We start from the raw sequence: 21546 nt of genomic DNA on the forward strand, positions 1-21546 counted from the left end.
TGGAGTCGCATTCTGAGGTTCCTAGCCAGCGGGGGGCGGGGGGTTTGCTCTGACAGGACAGCCAGCTTGGGCTTCCCAAACCGCAAGGGTGGCCAAGAAAGGGTAGGCCTCACAGGGTACCAACTGCAGATTTCCTCTGGGGAAGGAGCCTGGACCCCATAGGTGTCACACGCCCTCATCCCCAGCCCACGGAGGACGGTTGCGTACGTGGGCATGACCAGCGGACCCAGAGTGATCGGAGTGCGGGGGTTTTGGTTAACTGACAGCTCGCGTCAGCATGATTCCTCGTCTAAGCATACTCCAAAAGATCTATCGTTTTCTGACACAAAATACTGAAATTAAAGCTCAAGAAAAACTTGGCTGGTGTTAACCAGAAGACTGCGCGCAACCAAACACATCTGAAATAACATCACTGCCGAACGGAGCTCATTAATTCACCAAAGAATTGCAGAATCCATGGGAGAGATTTCTCTTGTGCTTCCAACCACCCTTGCTCCCGCCAACGAACCACACATACACCCTTGCCGGCTGCTGTCTGTTCGCTGTTTCACTCATTCAACTAAGTATTTATTAGAAGTTTACTATGTGCCAGACAGCAGCATGTTATACTGAGGCAAGAAACAGAAAAATGGTCCCTGCCCTCACAGAACCCGGCCCAGGGTAACGGAGATGTAATGCATGACGAGTATTTACTGATGGACTGTGATAAGCTGACAGAGCAGGTTCTAGGAGGGGTGACCTGACCTCACTGAGCTCCAGGAACACTTTGCTGAGGAAGTGACTGAAGGCAGCACAAGGAGCACGGGACCAGGGGACGGAGTTCAGGGAAGAGGTCAGTGCGGGTGACTGCCCGAGGTGACCACCAGGCACATCTGAGAAACAAAAAGGGCAGTGTGGGTCAGGGTGCTGCAAAAGGGGGGAAGAGCTCAGGATAAAAATGCGAGGCAGGCAGGGGCGGCTCCTACGGGACCTTCCAGGATGTGCTAGAGACTCTGGCTTACTCTAAGTACAATGGGCAGTGCTGGAGATTCTGTAAATCGGGCACGTTTGCGAGAATGGTGTCAGGGCAGGGAAAGTCAAGAGACAGGGAGGAAGGATCTTGTTTTGATTTAAAAAGATGACATTGAATGAATGGGGAACCTTCATCTCCTGAACATCCCAAGGAGGGGAATGGAGGTGAGAAGCCATCACTGACCCAGACCAGGGTGACGAGAGTGTGCACACCTTAGAGGCAGAGGAATAAAAAGAAATAGCATCACAAGTGGCTCCCAGATTTCTGACCTGAGCAACTGGATGGATGGAGGTATTTCCCCAATCACCGAGAAAGAGAGGGGATGGTTTTATGGGGATATTAATAGTTCAGCTTTGGACTTGCTAGTTTTGGAGTATCGGTAAGACATACAAACAAATGTTACACAGGGCGTTAGAAATTATTCAGACGCTCAGAAGACAGCTTTGTCTAGAGACTGAGTTTGGGAACCACAGGAGAAGAGATCTTTAAAGCCGTGAGATACCCAGAATACAACTCTATGTCACCACCTCCATGGTAACCAGACTGGTCCAAGTCACTGTCACCTCTTGCCTGGACGATTGCAGTAGCCTCCCCACAGGATTCCCTGTCATTCTGGGGGCCCAGAGAGTGTGTGGCACATAAAACGTATTCAGTAAACATGGAGTGAATTTAAGGAATAAATAGGTAGGGTTCCTTAGGGAGAAGACGCAGGGTGAGGCAAGCACTCCCGAGCTCTGCCAATGTCTAGGACTGCTCCAACATTTACGAGTTGTGCAAAAGATGAGGCAACAAAGGACTCAGAGAAGAAGGATCCAGAAAGACACAAAGAAAACCTATAGAAGGTACTATCATGAAAGCCAAGAAAGAAGCAGTATGTCAAGGAGGAAGTGATTAATTCTTCTGAACTGAGTGTTAACATGACAAGAACAAAGTACCATTGATTCTGGCAACAGGTGAAGACTGGTAACAGTAAGCAAATGATGAAGCCCAACACGCCCTTCTGAAGATCCACTGGAGTTTTTTTTGTTTTTTTTTTTTTAAAGATTTTATTTATTTTTCAGAGACAGAGGGAGAGAGCGCGAGCGAGCACAAGCAGACAGAGAGGCAGGCAGAGGCAGAGGGAGAAGCAGGCTCCCTGCCGAGCAAGGAGCCCGATGTGGGACTCGATCCCAGGACCCTGGGATCATGACCTGAGCCGAAGGCAGCTGCTTAACCAACTGAGCCACCCAGGCGTCCCTCCACTGGAGTTTTTAAAGACACAAACCCTAAAGCACCAAAAAAATTTCAGATGCTGAAAGGCAGACAGAAAAGAAGTAACAGACAAGGCCATGGGTTATGGCTGTGTAACTCAGCAAAACCCGAGAAAGTTGATTCTAAGCTGGTAATGAGAGAAACAAACATTCTGCGCTGCAGAATCCCCCAAAGCTCAGATGGTGGTGCTCCCACGTACCTCTTTAATGGAAGGTAAAGGTGAAAATGAAAACAGAAGGCCTGTTTACAAAGTTAAAACATAGGTGTACCTCTAGGTCTCCTTTCTCTATCTCAATAGAAGATTGGAAGATTCATTAATCAATAACAAGGATAAAACAGAGATACTCTGGCATGGAGGATACCAGATACTGCACTGGAAATAACAGAATGAAGTCAAAGTATACATGTTAAAATGGAGAGATCCTGCAGCTTTCCCAACAAAATGGCGGTATCAGGCATACATTTTCAAACAAACTCAACTACTTCCTCACCAGCGGCCCCACTTTAAAGGAAATTCTAAAGATTTCAGGCAGAAGGCGAATGATCCCACTTCGACAAACAGAGATAAAAGGAGTTAAGGGCAGGGAAAGCAGTAAATGTGTGGACAGATTTAAATGAACACAGATATTGTGGGGTTTGAAAATAGAATTAAAGTGTGTAACAACAGCAGCATGTAAGTTGGGGACGACTAAATGGTCCTGAGAAGGCGGTAAAGGTTTGAGAAACAGCAGACAAACATTTCCTTAGTTAATGATGCATATTGTAATTTTCCCGGGTATTAACAGAACAGAAAAAATAAAGAACATTTAAACTAAAAAAAGATAAAAACTAAATTATACAAAATAATCTAAAAGAAAGCAAGAAAGAAGAAGAAAAAATAGGAAAGGCTTTAATATAAACAGATTGGTGATTATATTAAATATAAATGGGCTAAATGCAACAGCTAAAAGGCAGAGATTGTCAAAATACATTAAAGAAAAAACCCAACTACATGCTGTTTACAAGAAACAACTCTGATGCAGAGAAGTTGAAAATAAAAGGGTAGAAAATGTTATACCCCATATATTCCAACCAAAAGCTAGTTAGAGGAGCTATATTAATATCAGGTAACAAGTGTTTTTAAAGATAAAGAGGTTCAATTCATAATGACAAGAACATATCTCAAAGCCTGCCATACACCTTTATCTAATAACATTGCCACAAAATATACAAAGGGAAAATTTATGCAACTAAGAGAGAAACAAATCTATAACCACAGACTGATATTTTAAAACTCTCTGTAACTGATAAACCAAAATGGACAAAAATATCAGTAAAAATACAAAAATTTCACAAACTTGACCTAATGTATGTGGATAAAATGCTGATCCCCTCTACTGGAGAAATGTGCTTTTCAAGGACACACAGAATGGTTGCCAAAAAAAGGATTGAATACTGGGTCATAAGGCAAGTCTCAATAAATTTCATAGGACAGAAAAGCATGTATTCTTTGATCATAACACATTTATGCTAGAAATCAATCTCCAAAAGAGAATTAGAAAAGTTCTATTTGTACAGATTTTAAGAAATCTATTTCTACACAATCCAGGAGTCTAAGAAGAAACCATAATGGAAATTAGAAAACACTTTAAATATATGGTAACAAAAATAACACACATCTAAATCTATGCGATGGAGCTATAAAATACACAGAAAAGGATAAAAGCTTAAAATTAAGAATCCTAATAAATGGACAGATACACCATATTCATGGACTGGAAGACAGTATTGTTTAGATGTCAATTTTCACCAAATTGATTTTAGTCAATGCAGTTTCAAAGAGTAATTCAATATGTGTGGATTTAAATCATTTTTGTTGGTTAAACTGGTTTTTGTTGGTTGATTTCATGTGTGTACGTACATGTATGTGCATGTAAACACATAAGCATGAATGTGTGGAATTTGACAAGCTGATTCTAAAACTTTTATGTGAAAAAACAAGTGATCAAACATAGCCATAACACTCCTCAAAAAGAAGAGACATGTTGGAAAGACGGACCTGACTAATACTGAGCCAGGTTAGAGAGTGACAGCACTGAAAGAATATAATATTTGTGTAAGGACAGACAAAGAGATCAACGGAAAAGAAAACAGACTCCAAATACAGACCCACACATATTTGGACACTTAGGATAAAGACGGCACTACAGCTAACAAGGCATGTTCATTTCAAAAACTGAGCTGAGACGATGGTGTGTCCATATAGAAAAATATAAAAATAGACCCCCTAATAAACACCATACTCAAAAATCAACTCAAAGTGAATTACAGACATAAATATAGAAAGTAAAACTGTCAAGTGTTCAGAGGATAATAGAGATTATCATCACGACCTCATGGCTAGAAAATATTTAACAAGATACATACCGAAAGAACTAAACCTAAAGGAAAAGTGATAAATTTGACTAAACGTTAAGAACTTCTGTTAATTAAAATAAACTATAAAGAGAATGGCAAGGTAAGTCACAGAACGGGAGAAACAAAACATTAGCAAACATGTAGTTGACTAAGAACTTCTATTTAGAACATACAAAGATCTATTACAAATAAATTACAGAGAGAAAACCCAATGAAAAAACACAGGCAAGAGGTCTGATCAAGCACAGTTTATGTACGCGCACGTGCGTGCACACACACACATGCACATGCACGCACACACATGCACACACAAAGTCCCAATGGCAGATAAACACGCTAGAAGATGCTCACCCTTGTTAGTCATGCAGCAGTAGAACACAAGATCTTTAGCCTTCCCTGTGGTGACATGAGGGAGGAGAGCACAGGTGCACATTAGAGTAAATCCTCATGTCATGTTATGATAGATTTATTGGACTCTGATACCCACGTCAAGAAACAGCAAGCAGTAAAGCATATTACTGAGACGTACAAAAGCAACTGCTAGAAAAGCGAGCTAAGAGTGAACTCAAAGTGTGGTGAGTGGAGGCAAAGACCTCATTCCCTCATTCAGTACATTTTGGCATTTAAAACACAGGTATTATTTTGATGAAAAGAAAATATAAGAACTGAAAAAAACTAAGAATGGGTGGGGGAGAGTGAATGGGAGGGAAGGAGGCCAAGTCAGGGTAGTTAGAGACTTTTCTGGCAAATCTGCTTGTGAGCGAGAGCAGAGGAACAGCACGGAGGGCGGCCTGGTGCGGTTTCATTCTGGAATCTGTTTCATGTCCCTTTCACAACGGCTACCTGGAAGGCCAGGTTCTAATTTACGGCTCACATCTAAAGACTGACTCGTGCTTCCTTATCTCTTACCGTTCCAACCATCATTTCCCTTTGCTCTGCTATTTCAGTACGCCATCTCTTATCTTATTATGCATACTTGATAGGCCTTTCTAATGTGGTAGGCTTTAATAAAACTCCAAAGAATTAACGAATATGCATGATACTAAACTATGTCCTATTTTAACTTTTCTTGACAATTTAAAGAATATTCTGGGGTCTTGAAATTCTTCATTAATTATCACTGTAAAAGCTAGCTATATACAGCTTGACCATATACATGCTGAGCGACTTCTCTACTACACGAACAGTTACTGTGGCTTCCATGGACGTGTTCTGTCCCCTCCCTGGGACTCATGAGGCAGGACAGGGGAGCAGCTAAGAACCAGGCACACACCAAGCTTACATTCTGGGTCAGATCTGTAGGACGAGCCACAGAGACTCTCTCGGTGGACATCCTCATCTACAAGATGGGGGCGACGGTGACGACAGGACCTGCTTCTCGAAGCTGGAGGATTAAATGAGGTGACGTGCAGGAACCCAGTAAGGGTTTAGGGAGTGTTTCTGGAAAGGAGGGAATTACTGGCAAGGAGGCCAAAGAGACTCTGCCAGCATGAGCCACGGGCGGCTGGTCTGTATGGCCATAACGTGCTGTGTGCAACGGCCTGTCAGAGCCAAAGACCAGTGATCAAAACCTTCATTCCCTGGAGGTCAATTCGGGGAACATGGGACTGCGGGTGAATTCCTTTTTTCACATAATTCATCCTTTCCATCAGGAAGCGCACCCACTACGAATGCGCTCGAGCTTTCTCGTACTGCTTCCTTGGGAGCCAAAGCCTTTTTTCTTTTCCCTTCCTTGTTTAGGGAGCTATGACAAATTTCAAAGCCCTGTGAGGCACAGAGCTTGTCGCGCCTGACTAACGCGATGCAGCGAGCCAACTCTGCTCCACTCGAAGAACAGTCTTCTGGGGCTGTTCGTCTTTTCCTGACTGGGCTTATAAACTGTTGTGCTCTTTAGATCCAGAGATTTTCTTCTATCGCTCATCAGACAAATGACGGTATCTTTAGCACAATAATGAGCATGTCTCCATCTACGCACTTTAAATACGTGATTTTCATCAGCTCCTTTTCTCTTCTTGACAGAAACCACAGTGGGGGGTGTTCGTTAAGTGCCCCCCTCCCCCGGCTTCCCAGTTCTAGGCTGGGCTGCTCACAGCCTCTCCGGGGCTTACGCTCTCCACGGTCTTATCACCTTCCTCCCCAAACACGTGCAACTGACGCAGGGGCACGCAGAGGCCAGGGCGAGGGACTGGACTGAGTCCCGCGGTCACCAGGGAGGTCTGGGACTTAACAGAATACCTCTCAAACCTGAACAGGCAGAGGTCCTCGTCACTGTTCTGTGATCAGTTTCCTACAGTGCCACTGAGTGACGGGGCTTGGAATAAGCAGGTTCCCTGTACGCCCTCCCAACAAGGGGGTCACCCAGGTAGCGGCAAGAACCGGAGCGCCCAGCTTCAGTACCAGAGGGTCACAGGGCAGAACCTGTCCAAAATGGGTACTTTGTGTCACTGAAATATTTCTCTCCATTCCTGGGGCCTCCAAGTACCCCTCATGTCTGTCACAAGACCATCATGAAGATGGTTTGTCCCAAAAGACTGGATACTCAGACTGCCTAGAGCACAACAAAAATAAAAACATAAAAACAAAACCCAAATTCTTCACATCTACAAATACGCACGGTTTGGAAAGGTGACACTGACACGCTGCCGCACACAGGGGTACCGTGGACGAGCGCTCCCCACCCCCCCAATTTTAAAGCACTTGTGAGGAGAAGACTGGTTTAGAATGTTCTCCTGACCTTGACCACTCCCACTCATTACCCCGCATAGACCACAGGACTTCTATTCCAGCACGCGAACTTTGAGAAAGTGGCTTAGCTCTGAGGCACAAGCAGAGAAGGCCAGCGGCCACACACCCAGCGAGCCCAGCACCCTGACTGGGGCCGATGCTCCCGCCTCCCGTGCAAGGATACAGGGGTTACTGTCGTCCATGCGGCAGCTGTCCAGGATCAAGGGGATGCCGTCCAGCTCACTGACCTGCAGAGAAAGGAAAAGGCAAATTTATACACGAACAAAACCTTGGGTCATGGTGGAGAGGACAGAGCACTGGGTCCTCCTTCGTGTTTCCTTACTCGCTGCCACGATGTCACAGCATCCTGTTACAGTTCAAGCCTGCCCCATCGGACACAGCAGGGTTCTAAACGTGACCTTGATGGTGAGGCAGGCAGACACGGGAGGTGTAGACCTTAGTGACCAGCCTGCCCTGAAGGTTTCAGATGATGATGAGAGGTCAGTTAACGGGGGGGACCCTCCTCCCCTCCCCTGCTACCCGGTCTCCTGTAACTCCCACCACCCCAACCTCTAATGACTCAGCCCAACACCCCTCGTCGCTGCCTCTTGGCCTGGCCGTGTGCTCACCGTCTTCCTGCAACCGCTAAGTTACACGCTGGTGTACAGGCACGATTTCCACTTTACAAGGGCTGCGTACTCATTGTATCATTCCTGCTTTTATGACATGTTAGTGTTATTTTAGGTTTTAGGTGTTATTTGGTAGGATTTGGTAGGTTATTTTTTGGGAATGAAAATGCTCAAAAATTTTTCCATGTAAATTAAGGGTAATTGCTTCTTTGCTTTCTGCCCCCTTGGTTTATGAGGCTTCAGAGGAACGCTCTACTTTGGCTTATCGGGGGAAACCTGTATCTGAAACACCTCCACCAACTCAGAAATATTTAAAAACAGATATACAAAAAGGGATACACTATTTTTCTTCTTACCTTCCCTCAAAAATGATGGGCCAACTGGACAGCCATATAAGGACGAAAAAGTGTATCTCTCTTCCCAATACTGTTCACCAAGATAGACTGCAAATGGATTGGAGTTTATCATAGTTCAGTAGTACTAGTAAGTGGACTATTTTTCTAAGTTAAGAATAGGAAAAGCAGAGGTGCCTGCGTGGCTCACTCATTAAGCATCTGCCTTCAGCTCAGGTCACGATCCCAGCATCCTGGGATCGAGCCCCACATCTGGCTCCCTGCTCGGCGGGAAGCCTGCTTCTCCCTCTCCCACTCCCCCTGCTTGTGTTCCCTCTCTTGCTGTGTCTCATTCTGTCAAATAAATAAATAAAATATTTTTAAAAAATTAGGAAAAGCTTTTTAAACTATGATTTACGATCCCGTAGCAACAGGGACAAGGTTTAAAAGTTGGAATACATTTTTTAAAAAGGCAAATAAAAACTGGGAAAATTACTTATTAGCTACCACAGGCAAAAGGTTAGTATGTTAATATATAAAGAACTTGTGTGGGTGCCTGGGTGGCTCAGTGGGTTAAAGTCTCTGCCTTCAGCTCAGGTCATGATCTCAGGGTCCTGGGATCGAGTCCCGCATCGGGCTCTCTGCTCAGCAGGGAGCCTGCTTCCCTCTCTCTGCCTGCCTCTCTGCCTACTTGTGATCTCTGTCTGTCAAATAAATAAATAAAATCTTTAAAAAAAAAAAAAAAAGTAAAAATCAAGAAAAGACCAGTGGTCCAGCAGAAAACAATGGATCGAATACATGAACAGAAATGGTACAGAACAAAGAAATGCAGCTGGACCACAGGCATTGGAGTAAGTTCCACTTTGCAAACTGTGAGCAGCTAAGACACTGCCTCTCACCCAAGAGTGTGCAAAGGAGCAGGAGACAGGGAGAGACGGGTGTCCTCGTACACTGCCAGAGCGCATGCTAAAATGGCACAGTGCCCATGGAGGGGCACAGAGGGGCAAGGAGGGGCTGTGCGGGGTCAAGCAGATTCACAGGGGCTACTGCTCTCTGACTCAGTCATCCCCGCCCCGGGACGACACCTCAAACAGCACAGTCCTACGAAGTTAGGTTTACACATGTGATTCACTGTGGCACACTTTCTACTTTTATAAGTTTGAGATTCGATTCACACACGGTAATGCTTACCTTTTTAAAGTGCACAAGTCAGTGGATTTTTGTTTATTCCCACGGTTGTGCGACCATCACTGCTCCCTAGTTTTAGGACACTTTTGTAATCCCCAGAAAGAAACTCCACACCTATCAGTCATTCCTCCCTTCTTCCTCCATCCGCAACCTTGGCAACCACTGATCTTTCTGTCTCTGGATTTGCCTCTTCTGGACGTTTTGTGTAAACGGGGCCATTCAGTATGGGGCCTCGTCTTTCAGTTAGTGTAATGCTTTCGGGGCCTTCCACGCCAAAGCAAGTACCAGCGCCTCATTCCTTTTTATGGCTGAAGAGTATTCCACCATCTGGAGAGGCCATGTTTTCATCCACTGACATTTGAGTTGTTTCAACTTTCTGGCTAGTGCGGCCATGCTGCCGTGATCACCGTGTACCTGTTTCTGAGTGGATGATTTATAATTAATTCTCCCCACTGTGTGTCTGGAGGGAAAACGGCTTGGTCTCGAACATTCTGAGGAACCGCCGGAGTGCTTCTCAAAGTGCTGTACCGTTCTCTGGTCCAGCCGCAACGCATGAGGGTTCCCACCGCTGCACACCCTTCTCGGTGCCTGTCAACCGTCCTGGTGGGTGTGACGGGCTGTGTCACCGTGGTTGGCTCTGTATTGCTCTGACAACTAATCGGGTTGTATACGACGCAATGTATAACAACAAAGATCCCAGAAACGGCTCAAATGTCAAATGCGCTATGACACAGATGCGAAAGGCTTGTACGCAGCTGGGAGCGCAAGTGGAGAAGACCTAACACACTACTGGGCACGGATCGCTGGGACACAAGGTAAGTGAAGAAAACAAAGTGCAGCGTGGCCTTGTCTGTGGACCTTTTGTGTCATGATCGGGAGAAATATACAAAGTTTGTTATATTTCCCAAAGCTCTAGTGGTTATCCACAGGGGATGAGGAGAGAATGAGGCACAAGAAACAGGAACGGAGACAAGGCCTCTGTTAATGTACCTGCCTATGGGATTCCGACTTTGGAAGCCTGAATATATTTTACATAATTTTATATAATTAAAATTATATTTCATATAATTAAATTTAGAATGGATATTAACTAGACTTCTTGTGATTATGTCAAAATATACACAAATACTGAGTCAATATGTTATATACCTGAATGTCGTGTTATGTGTCAATTATGCCTTAATAAAAAAGTTAAATTTACAAAATTATTTTAATCTGATGACTCGTAAAACAAAGAAAACTATTTCACAGGACTGAAACAGTCCCTGGTGAGATGTGTATCCTAAACTCAGAAAGAACCGCACAGAAACCTTCAGACGGCATTCAGCTTCACTTATTCTGAACCGTTATTTATATAGTTAGCATAAAGCAAAGGATAATTAATGTTTTTAGGAAAAAAGATTTTCAGCATAAAAAAGAACTATCAAATCCAGAAGCTAATTTGATACTTATAAATTAGAAACATTAATAAGATTTCCTGATCTATTTTTTAATTTCTAAGAAATATTTATTCCCTAGCTGCCTACTGTGATGGCCCAGAAGACAAGATAAGCATCACTGAGCATTCCCAGGGCTGGATGAACTGTGGACCTTCCTCGACTTACCATGGGGTTATGTCCCGAAGAACCCATTGTTACTACACCCAACCTACTGAGCGTCGCAGCGGAGCCCCGCCGACCTTAAGCGTGCTCGGAACGCTCACTTTATCAGCCTACGGTGGGACAAAATCATCTGCCACAAAGCCAATCTGATACTAGAGTGTGAAACAGCTCACGTGCAGAGTGAGAAACCGGAAGGCTGAAGAGCATGGCCCGGCTGTCAGCGTATCAGCTGCTGCTGACCTGTGTGATGGTGTGGCCGACAGGAAGCTGCTGGCCCACGTCACCAGAGAGAGCACCGTGCGGGATCGCTAGCCCGAGAAAAGATCCACTCTCAACATTCCAAGGGCGGTCTCTATCTCTCGCACGCCATCATCGGGGTGGAAATTCTGAAGTCGAGCCACCGTGAGCTGGGAACCATCTATAAATACGTGTCCCGGTGGAAGAAGGCAGCCCTCTCGCCGCAGGGTCACTGACACTGACCATCCTCAGTTTCATAAAGGCAGAGAGGAAGAGAAGAAATCTAATTTCTACCCTTTTTTCTAGGAACTGGAGATAGGGTGAGAAATGAACTTAACAGACATCAAGCAGGCGCGAAGGAGCGACACTTTCATCATGTTTCCCATTATTCTGATGGAGCCCGGGTATGCATTATTGGCTCTACTTTACTGAATAAGGAAGTGGGGCTCCTGAGTTAAGCACCCTCCTCCTCAGGATCACTTCACTAACGAGTGCTACTCAAAGTGGCCCAGAGACCACCGCAAGTCTGTGAAAATAGACCAGAAGAGGAAAAAGCCAGGAACCGAGCTAATGATTTAACAGGGTTGTCCTGCTATGCTGTTACATACCCTGAATCTTAAAGTAATAACATCTAGGTTTGAAGGTCTTTTTAAAATTTTTTATTTTTCTAGTAATTCATTTGTATTATATTTTATAAGAATCTTGGTCCAGGATGGTCTGGGAGAAAAGAGAGGACATTCTTCAGCACAGGTAGTATGAGAAGCACTGGCTCGGAAGGTCAGAGCCCTACAGAGGGCTGCATCTGGAAGGGGTCACATGCTTGAAAAGCACAAAAGGAAATGTTTTGGCCAAACTGGTAATGCCCCAGTGAGATTATAGTCAAAGCTTCCCAATGCAACCCTCATACCGCACGTCTCCTCCAATAACCTGCCACGCGCCTACCAGCAGGACTGGGCTACTAACAATGACATTGCCAATGCCTCTGTCCGGGGCTGAAGAGGAAGGATCCAGAAGGAGCAAGGGCCTGGTGACTGCCATAGTGATGAAGGGATACCATTGGACCCTCCAGTCCTTTGCAAATATGTGATCTTAAATCCTCCTGGAACATACTGGAATAGCTCGGTGTTTGACCATACAGCACCGGCCTCACAGAGAAGGCCTCCCCGAAGAAGTGGCATTTAGCTCGAGATAAGCGTAAACACGCATTAAGTGAACAAATCAAGGGGGCCGTGGAGTATGTCTTGCAGGGAGAAAAGCATGCACAAAATCTGGGAGATCCAGAGGACCAGGGAATGTTCCAGGAGCTGGCCAGGCAGCACAGCATGGGGATGAAAAGCAAGAGCCCGGGAGCCAGCATGCTAGAGTCCAAGCCTGGTTCTGCAGCTCCGCTGAGCTGTGTGACTTTGGGCAAGTCACTTAACCCAGGAGACTGTGTTCTCTCGCCCATAAAATGGGAGGATGGGGCTCACTTCCAAGAGCGGTTGCGAGAAGGGGACTGACTGCCACAGAGGCTCGCGCACTGCCGGTGCCCCACGATGGCATCTGCTGGTCACGCTGTTAACAGGGGTTCGGTGCTTGCGGTGAGAGCGGAGCTCCCTCAAGGATGAAGAAGCAGGAAGAGCACGTCCACAGAGCTGAGTTTACAATCCTACTTTGTACCTAACTCAAAAAACGTTCTGTCTACAAAATAGTAAATTTATTTTCAAAAATCTTTTTTTTTTTTGTGAGAAATAAAACTATTCAGGAGCTAATATTTGATACAAAAAGAATCTCATTTTTGGGGGGGCGGTGGATAAGGAGAATCCTCAGGGGTGCTAAACGGGGGAGATTTCCTTTGAAGGAAGCGAAATCGCATGTTAAATGTGAAATTTAGGCAGGCAGTAAGAGCGAATGAAAGAGCTGTTGAAGACCATGTTACACTAGGGTTGTAGCTGTATTGGGGGCATGCTTTCCCAGGTAAATATTTCTTATTCACACTGCTCCATTATGAAATGATATAAGATACATTTTTTTAAAAGATTCTATTCATTTACTTGACAGAGAGAGGGAGAGAGCACGAGCAGGAGAGGGAGAAGCAGTCTCCCCACTGAGCAGGGAGCCCGAAGCCGGGCTCAATCCCAGGGCCCTAGGCTCATGACCTGAGCCAAAAGCCGAGCTTCATCGACTGAGCCACCCAGGCGTCCTATCCAAGAGAACTTCTTAAAGAGATTCATAAACGTTTGTAACATAAATGATCTCCAGACAAGGATGACGGTGGCATTATGACAAATACACAATTATATACTCAAGAATGGACTCAGGTTCCATCACCGGGATAAGGACACGCCGATGCCAGCCCTTCAGGGGGAGTGACCGGTAACATAAAGGTGTTACGACCAAGCTCAAGTTGACTGCCGCAGCTACACGTGTGGCACTCCCGTCTGGGGCAGGGGAGAACAATTAGGAAATTAACAAGTTTTCTTCTGTTCACACTTCATAAAACAAGGAAGCTGTTTGTTTTCTTACCTAACATGTTGGGAATTGATTCTAGACCTGCAATAAATGAGTCACAAGCTGTAGTGCACATCAAGGAGCCAAGCTCAGTCAACACTTTCACGAGGTAACACATCTCAACAAGACAGCAAGTCTGGCTTAAACAAACGAACATTTAGCCCCTGGAAATAAAGTGTAAACAGAAGGACCATTAATTGATTTGCTAACCGTTCCCTCCTTCCTTGGCCAATCATCTCAGGGAAGGTACTCTGCCAAGTGTGCAGGCCAACCTCTACTGTCTAAGCTCCTTTGGGAAAGTAATTAGATGGACAGAAAACAGAACCTCAACTGTTCTGACTGCTCTCACAGCAAACATTAAATGCAAAAATCCAAGAACTCAAAGAAGGGCCAGAGCACGATACCAACGCAGGAACTGATCTCCATGAAATACATAGTGCATTGAGCATAACTGACATTTGGTAAAAATGTGTTCACAATACAGCTCCTCAAAGCAAATACATCCACAACAGAAATCAGGGTCCTCGTTCCGAAGTGAAATCGATGACCAGCAGGGGTGTGGCGATGCTCCAACAAGGTCTCCGTGGGATGGAAGCCATCCTCAGACACGCTCAAGCCACTCAGAGGGCCTGGAGCCCAAAGGCAATGCTGGATGACAAGGACCACCCGGTCAGAAATGTGGATGCACCTGCCCATGGGCCGAGACTCAAGGATCCCCCCAATCACCTGGAGGGAGGGCAGACACTCTGGATGCAGACAGCCCTATGTGAGAATTCCAGCCCATCCTTTCAGCCACGGAACCTGGAGGAGGTTTCTGAACTTCCCAAAGTCCAGACTTTGTGTGACAAGGGGTCATGCCCACTTCAGGAGGTTACAGTGAAGATCCAAGAGGAAGCGTTCAGCACGGTACCCCGCACGTCCCCGCACGTCGGGACATAAGACACAGCAGTGTCTGTGATACTGCTCTCACCTGGTTCAGAGATTCTGAAGGTTTCCTTCATGACCCACACTTGCAAAGGGCTGGACACAGGACTTCTTCACCGAATACAAGCAAAGTTCCAAAACATAAAGACTGGCACTTGCAAAAAGGAAGAAATCGGTAGCCATGGTGACTCTGAGTGAGTCAAGCTTCTCCTGAGTGTCTCATGAGCTGCGTGTGATGCTGGGCGGCTAAGCCCTACCCACAGCCCCTTGCCAGCTGTTGCCTCACACGGTCAAGTCTGACCGCAAACACGGTCTTGTTCATCTCCATGTTGCACTCACTTCTGCGCTGTTTCGTGCAGCATCAGCCCGGGAACTTCATGACTGAGCTGCTGCTGCCGCCAGAGAAACAGGTTATGGGGCTACAACTCAAGAAGTCACAGGCCGTCTGGTAGATTCTGCAGGCGATCTTGATCTAGCATGCAGAGCCCAAGGCTAGACTCCATGTCGGCACCCTTGGGAGGTTTCAAACAGGACCGATCCTGCGGTTCCAACCCCAGGACAAAGAAATCAGTCTTGGAGAGTGAAGTCAGGGGATCAGAGTCTTGGCTGGAGTCTTCCAAGGATTCTAATGTGCAGCTGAGCTGAGAATTCCTGACCTGGGCCAAGGCCAAGAGCACCCACCAAGCCAGCGCCGGGGACCCATCATAAACCCTGAAAGAAGACCCTAGGACGGAGCTCACTGCCCTCATGTTTTCCCCTCTGGCACTTTTCTTTTTGCTTCCCCCAAATTCCTAAACCCAGCTTTGTTGAGCAATGACTGACATATCGCAGACTGTAGTTGCCCCCGTGCAACTGCAGACAAACCAAGGTCAGAATGTCCGCCTCCCTGGGAAGCACCCCGCCACCCCCAAGGCTTGCCCTCAGCACCTTATGCCACGACTAAGCCTCCTTCTTTCATTCGTTTTTTTTAAGTGACTGCTCTAGGGATTAGAGGATGCATCTCTGACTTGCTGTGGTCTCCCTACAAGAAGCATTACACTGTTTCCCACACAGCATCAGTGTGGCTGCTGCCGCATCAGTCTCACAACCGGACCCCCCACTTGACCCTGGGGCAAATTCTCACGCACTTTACTTCCACACACTATAACCCCCCGGAATACACTGATTTCCTTTGCTTGATATAACTTCCCTCAACACCCCCCTGGGCACAACTCAGCTGATGGCAATCTCTCCTGTCTGTCTGGAAATGGCTTTACGTTCATTGGTGAAGGATATTTTAGCTGGATATAGAATTCCAGACCGAGTTTTTGCGTTTTAGAGCTGTCACTCCACTGACTCCTGTTTTGCGCCGCCACCCAGGAGAAGCCTGCCAGCTGGAGAGTCTTTGTTCTTCTTGACCATCCGGCAAGAGACAGAGCAGCAGTGGCAAGTAGCAGCACTGCAGAAAGGTGAGCCGAAGCCAAAGTGGGTTCTCTGCAAACACTAACGAAATGAAAAAAATTCCAGGAAGACTGACGAAGGAGGAAAAGAGAGACACTAATTAAAACAGAGCAGAACGAAAAGAGTTAAACAGCTGTAGAAAATGTAGATTCAAATGAAATATTATGAATTTCATGAAAAAAGCTAGGAATCTAGGTATAATGGAGATCTCTGAGGAAAGTAGAAGACATCAGCATTGACACAATAAATATAAATCTTGAGCAAAATAATTTAAATACTTAGATTATTTAAAGATACAAAAATAAGCAAGACTGACAAAAACATTCAAAGACCCAATGGTTCTCCAAGTGAGGGCCTCCAAATTTCTCAGGACCACATAATCTACGGTGTATTTAAGTTGTTCCCAAACAACAGGACAAGAAAGAAGTCTTCCCAGCTCATTTTAGAAGGCTACTCTGAGTTGGTCCAAAGCCAGCATCAGACAGACCAGAATAGGAAGTTACAGGCCTATTTAAGTATGAACATATACCCCATCCCGTCCCCACACGCAAAAATCCTGCAAGAAGTATTTGATGAACTAAATTAAACATACTACAAAAATGCACCAGGATCCTCTAAAGCCGACCAGAAAATCTGCAGTGTAATCATCTTCGCTAATGTACTAAGAATACCTCACTACCACAGAAGAAGCATGGTCATGGTTAGCCCCTATTTGTGATTTTTCTTAATTCTCAGAGAACGGGAAGACATTTCTAACTTGAGAAAGGCGATGTGCCAGAAACCTGTAGTATCATACGTGCTAAGAGAAAATTTAGGTAGATCCCAAGACCAGAAAAAACACACAAGGGGACGGTCTTCTTATTCTATGTAGGAAAATAAACTCAGTGAACTACTGCGACTTAAGAAGGTCTTTGTTTGGGTCTTTCTGACTCTGGAAACCAGAGATTAGTCAGAGTGCTGTGAACAGTGCTCAGTCCTACTGTCAAAACAGAAGCAGCGGAAGAAAACAAACGGAAGAAAGCAATCTGGCTGATTTGAGTGAAGGAAGAGTGATTTTTTTTTTTTTTAGGAGTAAAAGTTGATCTTAGAGGATCGATTACCCAGATATAAAGTGGAAAATAATCATCCAGAAGGCTGGGATAAAAAGATCTAAAGAGACATGAAAATGCACCCAGTCCTAACTGCTCTCCGAGATGGGGTAGAAGTTTTAGTTATTACTGACACAGAGACTGGACTGGGGCCCCACAAAACCCAGGACAGGAAGAGAACCATGGGCTTGGCTCACTGGACTTGCTCACAGGGGCAGGATCCAAGACAGGAGTGAGGAGAGAACCTGTAAGTGTCACAGGCCACCGACCATCACAGACTCACCGAAGTCCCAGAGAAGCAGAAATGGCACCTTTCTGCATCACTGCTCTCCCTTGGACACCGCAGGCTTTCTGCTGAGACTGCTAAGCACTGGTTTCTGGGGACATGGTTTTGGTTGCGGAGAACCCCAAGCAGACTGGGCACTGGCTCGTCTAACTTTGGTGTGTGGGGCCGCTGCTCTGATAAACCTGGGCCCTGTTACCTTTCCTCAATTTTAAGAAGTGAGGCATGTCTGGGACTCGGTATTGGGGTTTGTGAACCTGCAGGACACCAACCTGGCCCACAGCAGGTAAAGGAGCCCTGACCCCAGGAAGGCACGGGGAACCCCTCCAGGCAGGATTACACGGAATAAGAAATCGGACAGGACACATTTTAAATTTCAATCTCTTTGAATTGTAACTCATACGGGCAGAGAATCTGACTTCCCTGTCTCGGACCTTAATTTAAAATGGAATGTAATCTTTGGATTTCAATGTCTCCCCGGGAATCTGATAATGAGATAGAATTAATATTCAAATTTAGAGTATCTCTTGTGGGCATCTTATTATTACACTGAATTTAGTCTCTTAATATGCAACGAATTCTCTGCCTTGAGGTCAAAGTGACTTTGGAGTTAATTTAATTCATGGGTTGGTGTGACCCACTTAAGAGTCTTCTGGGGGCAAAATCATGGCTCTCCACCAGTGGTCCAGGAGAAAGAAAGGAGCACGGCTGGTGGAAAAAGCAAGTGTCCTCATGACAAAGGTCAGAGCAGAATGGTCCTGAAAACAGACCTTCCCTCTGAAGAAGGAGGGACCCACCTGTGGTCCAATACCTCAGCAGAACAACAAAACCCAGAAAACAATGCTGAGGCGGCAGACATCCGCCCTCCTTACACTGCAGAGACAGCTGCATGAATGTAACGTCTGATGGCCTCTCCAGGTCCTTCCCTCCGGGTCTCCTCGAGCTCCTTCCCAGGGCAGTGGCCATTGACAAGCGAGGCTGGTCTACGAAGTCCGTGGTCCATTCGTGTTTGTCTGTCTGACCCTTTCATTGGACTCTGGGGTCTTCACCCACATGACGCGTGCTTCCTTCATTCCTGCATCTCGTGCTTTGCCCTTAGTAACGAGTTGCTGAAAACATACATGGACGTGAAGCAGGTGAAGCAGCTCTGCTGACTGACCCCATGCACACACCCACAAGCGGACAGGCAACAGAGTCCAGGTGCTCGTGTGGCTTAGCTCGGGGGAGTGCGGGACGCATTCAAAAGGACGCACGAGCAAGCAATCGGGAAACAAATAAAAACACATTACAGACCATGACAATTCCTACACAGGGAATAAACAGGATGACCAACTAGACGGTGACAGGGAGGCTCTCTTTCAAACACAGTGGCCACATAATACTCTTCTACAAAATGGTGATCTTTGAACAAAGACCCAAGCATGAAAATGGGGCAAGCACTCCACGATAGCGGGAACCCAAGTCGCCTGAGGAAGAGCAGGCCAGAAGTACAGACCTGGCGGTGGAAAGAACTGAGCACACCTGGGGTACAGAAAGGAAATCAGCTCTGTGCAGGGAGCAGGGGTGACACGGTAGGGGTCTGAGGCAGTGAAGGAAGGAGCCGGAGCCCATGGACTAGAGGTTCTCAAAGCAGAGTCCCTGGAGTGGCAGCCAAAGCACCACCTGGGCTCGTTCTAAGGAACGCAAATCAAGCCAACCCCCAGCCCCCAGAATGGAAACGCTGGGGCTGGGCCCCGCAGGGAGCTGTGGAGGGAGCCTTCAGATGACTATGATGCTTGCTGAATCCTAAAAATCGCTGGTACCCAGCAGTGGTTCCCGATCCTTCCTGTGAATCCAAATCATTTGGGGAGCTTTTAAAAGTGATGCCTTGATCCCACCACACATCAGCTTCACCTGAATCTTGGGGGTGATGGTCCGGGAATATATACTTACGTGCATGCGTGTATTTTAAAAGCCCCCTGGGTGATTCAGCTTCCTAGAATATAGTCCTGAAGGTCAGGGAAATCACTGGGATCTTTTTTTTTCCTAAGTGTAAAAGCAGCGATCGAAGACTTTATGCAGGTGAATGAAATAATCCAATGTGGATTTTCGAAAAGAGGATCGCAGGCTGCCGTATACAGATGTGGGTGAGGAAGAGCGCTCTGGCAGGGCTGTCAGGAGGCGTTCCCCGCAGCAGGTGAGTGGAAAGCAGACAGGGGCACTGGGGGTAAAAGCAGCAGCTGATGGGAGACAGATCCGACGGATTTGCCTTCTCGAGTTGTGGGTGGTGAAGAGAAAGGACTGGTTTCATGTACTGAGAGACGGAGGAGCTCAGAGACCTCCAAGCAAACACCAGCAGTTACGTCCTCTGTATTTGCTTTATGGAGGGTGTGAGACCAGGGGACAGGTCTGGGCTCGAGAGGGACACAGGGTCATCTGTACACAGACCGATGGTCTTTAAAGCCCCAGGACTAGGGGTCTCCCAGGGGAGGTGGCTGCAGACAGTGAAGGGCTCAGGACCGAGTCCTAAAGCATTCACACACTTAGGGGTTCTCAGACCGGGGTTTCCATGCTCCTTCTACAGCTTCGGCATCATCGTCAAATACGGTTTCATCAAAAGGTTTGAACAATCCAACACCGGATACTGCAGGGAAATGTAAGCACTTTCTCATGGACTAATTTGTAAGAAATACCAACTTTTTTCCTGGAAGGTGATAATCAATAATCAAAAATCCACAGGGATAAGATTTTCTTTAAAAGCCACAGTGACCATCAGATTATCTGCCCAGCGGTCATTTTTCAGGGTGACTTTTTAGAAGGTGATTTCTAAACCGAATCATGTGGGCTGTAAATTTCTTCCTTTGTTGACATTATAGGAATATTATATATGCACATATATTTAATAAAATATATTTTATTAAATTGAATAAAAAATATTTTAATTCCAACCAACTGCAGCTGTGCCAGTCTTGTCCTTGAGAGGAACAGAGGCAAACTCGATGGGAAATTCAATGTCAAGAAAATTGGTTCGTGTTCAGTAAGTCTACCGTGTGCCCAAGGTTAAAAAAAAAAAAAAAAAAAAAAAAAAGCCAGTCCCGGAAGTGGAGGCCGGACGGTGGGGGTGAAGTAACCAGTGGGCTCCCCAGGCCCTGAGCCCCTCTGTCCCTCTCTGCTTGAGGGCAGACAAAGCACGGAGGAAACAAGCAAGAGGACAGAACGAAAAAGGTCAGTTTCAGTGCCAGTGAGAAGTCGAGTTCATCCCCGCTCGCAATCACCACCCTGAAGTCTCACCCTAACGCAGGCTGACATTTGAGGATCTGATCCCTTCCGTTAGGGGTCAGGCCTCCCCCCTGAGGTGGGGACAGAGCCCACCCATGAACGTGTTCATGTAGTTCCAGACCTTTTTGTTCAATCCGTAGGTATTACAGGCATGTATGTTTAAAAACGAAGATCATCTTTCTGTAGATGCTATTCTGTGTCTTTCCACATAATAAAAATTGTTTGAAAATGTGGTTTTTAGAATGCTGCATGCCATTCCGTTAGGACAATCTGCCATAATTTATTTCACCTTCCCTGCTGAGGACACTTGAGTAATTTCTAAGCTTTTACCAACAATATAACAAACATCCATGTATCAATATTTTTAATGACATCACTGATGATCTCCTTTGGAGAAGTTTCCCAAGGAAAAACTACCCAAGGAAAAACACCATCATCTCCAGATCTCTCTGACACACCTCGCCAAACTGCGCCCCCAGAGGAACTTGCCACTTCAGATCCCCCTCATCCTTGACGTCACTTTATCCTCACTGACACGGAGCAATTTTTTCCAAAGTTGTTTTTCCTCAACAGAAAACATTTTTACTTTCTAGCGTCACTCTTTTTATTATTGTTGTTATTGTTGTTAGAAAGGCTGAGCATTTTTCCACCTAAGTTTTGTACAGCAAAGTTTTGAGAAGCAAAGGCTGTAG

General features: G+C 45.9%; 1 protein-coding gene across 3 annotated transcripts in view; it reads right to left on the minus strand.

Annotated features, from left to right (window-relative positions):
• The window catches only part of ATXN10 (ataxin 10), a 160114-nt gene that overhangs the window by 21107 nt on the left and 117461 nt on the right, over positions 1-21546 (minus strand). Inside the window, exons 10-11 of one of the 3 annotated variants that reach the window (XM_032345926.1) lie at positions 7569-7632; positions 5775-5956 (exon numbers count right to left, since the gene is read on the minus strand). In XM_032345926.1, the coding sequence (XP_032201817.1) occupies positions 5790-5956; positions 7569-7632 (231 nt within the window). In that variant the 3' untranslated portion in view covers positions 5775-5789. Of the gene's footprint in view, positions 1-5774; positions 5957-7049; positions 7079-7511; positions 7633-21546 lie in introns of those variants that run through there. The other 2 variants (XM_032345927.1, XM_032345929.1) reach the window with 2 other exon arrangements.

Source organism: Mustela erminea, chromosome 6 (assembly GCF_009829155.1).
Source record: "Mustela erminea isolate mMusErm1 chromosome 6, mMusErm1.Pri, whole genome shotgun sequence".
In the NCBI taxonomy this organism is placed as follows: Eukaryota; Metazoa; Chordata; class Mammalia; order Carnivora; family Mustelidae; genus Mustela; species Mustela erminea.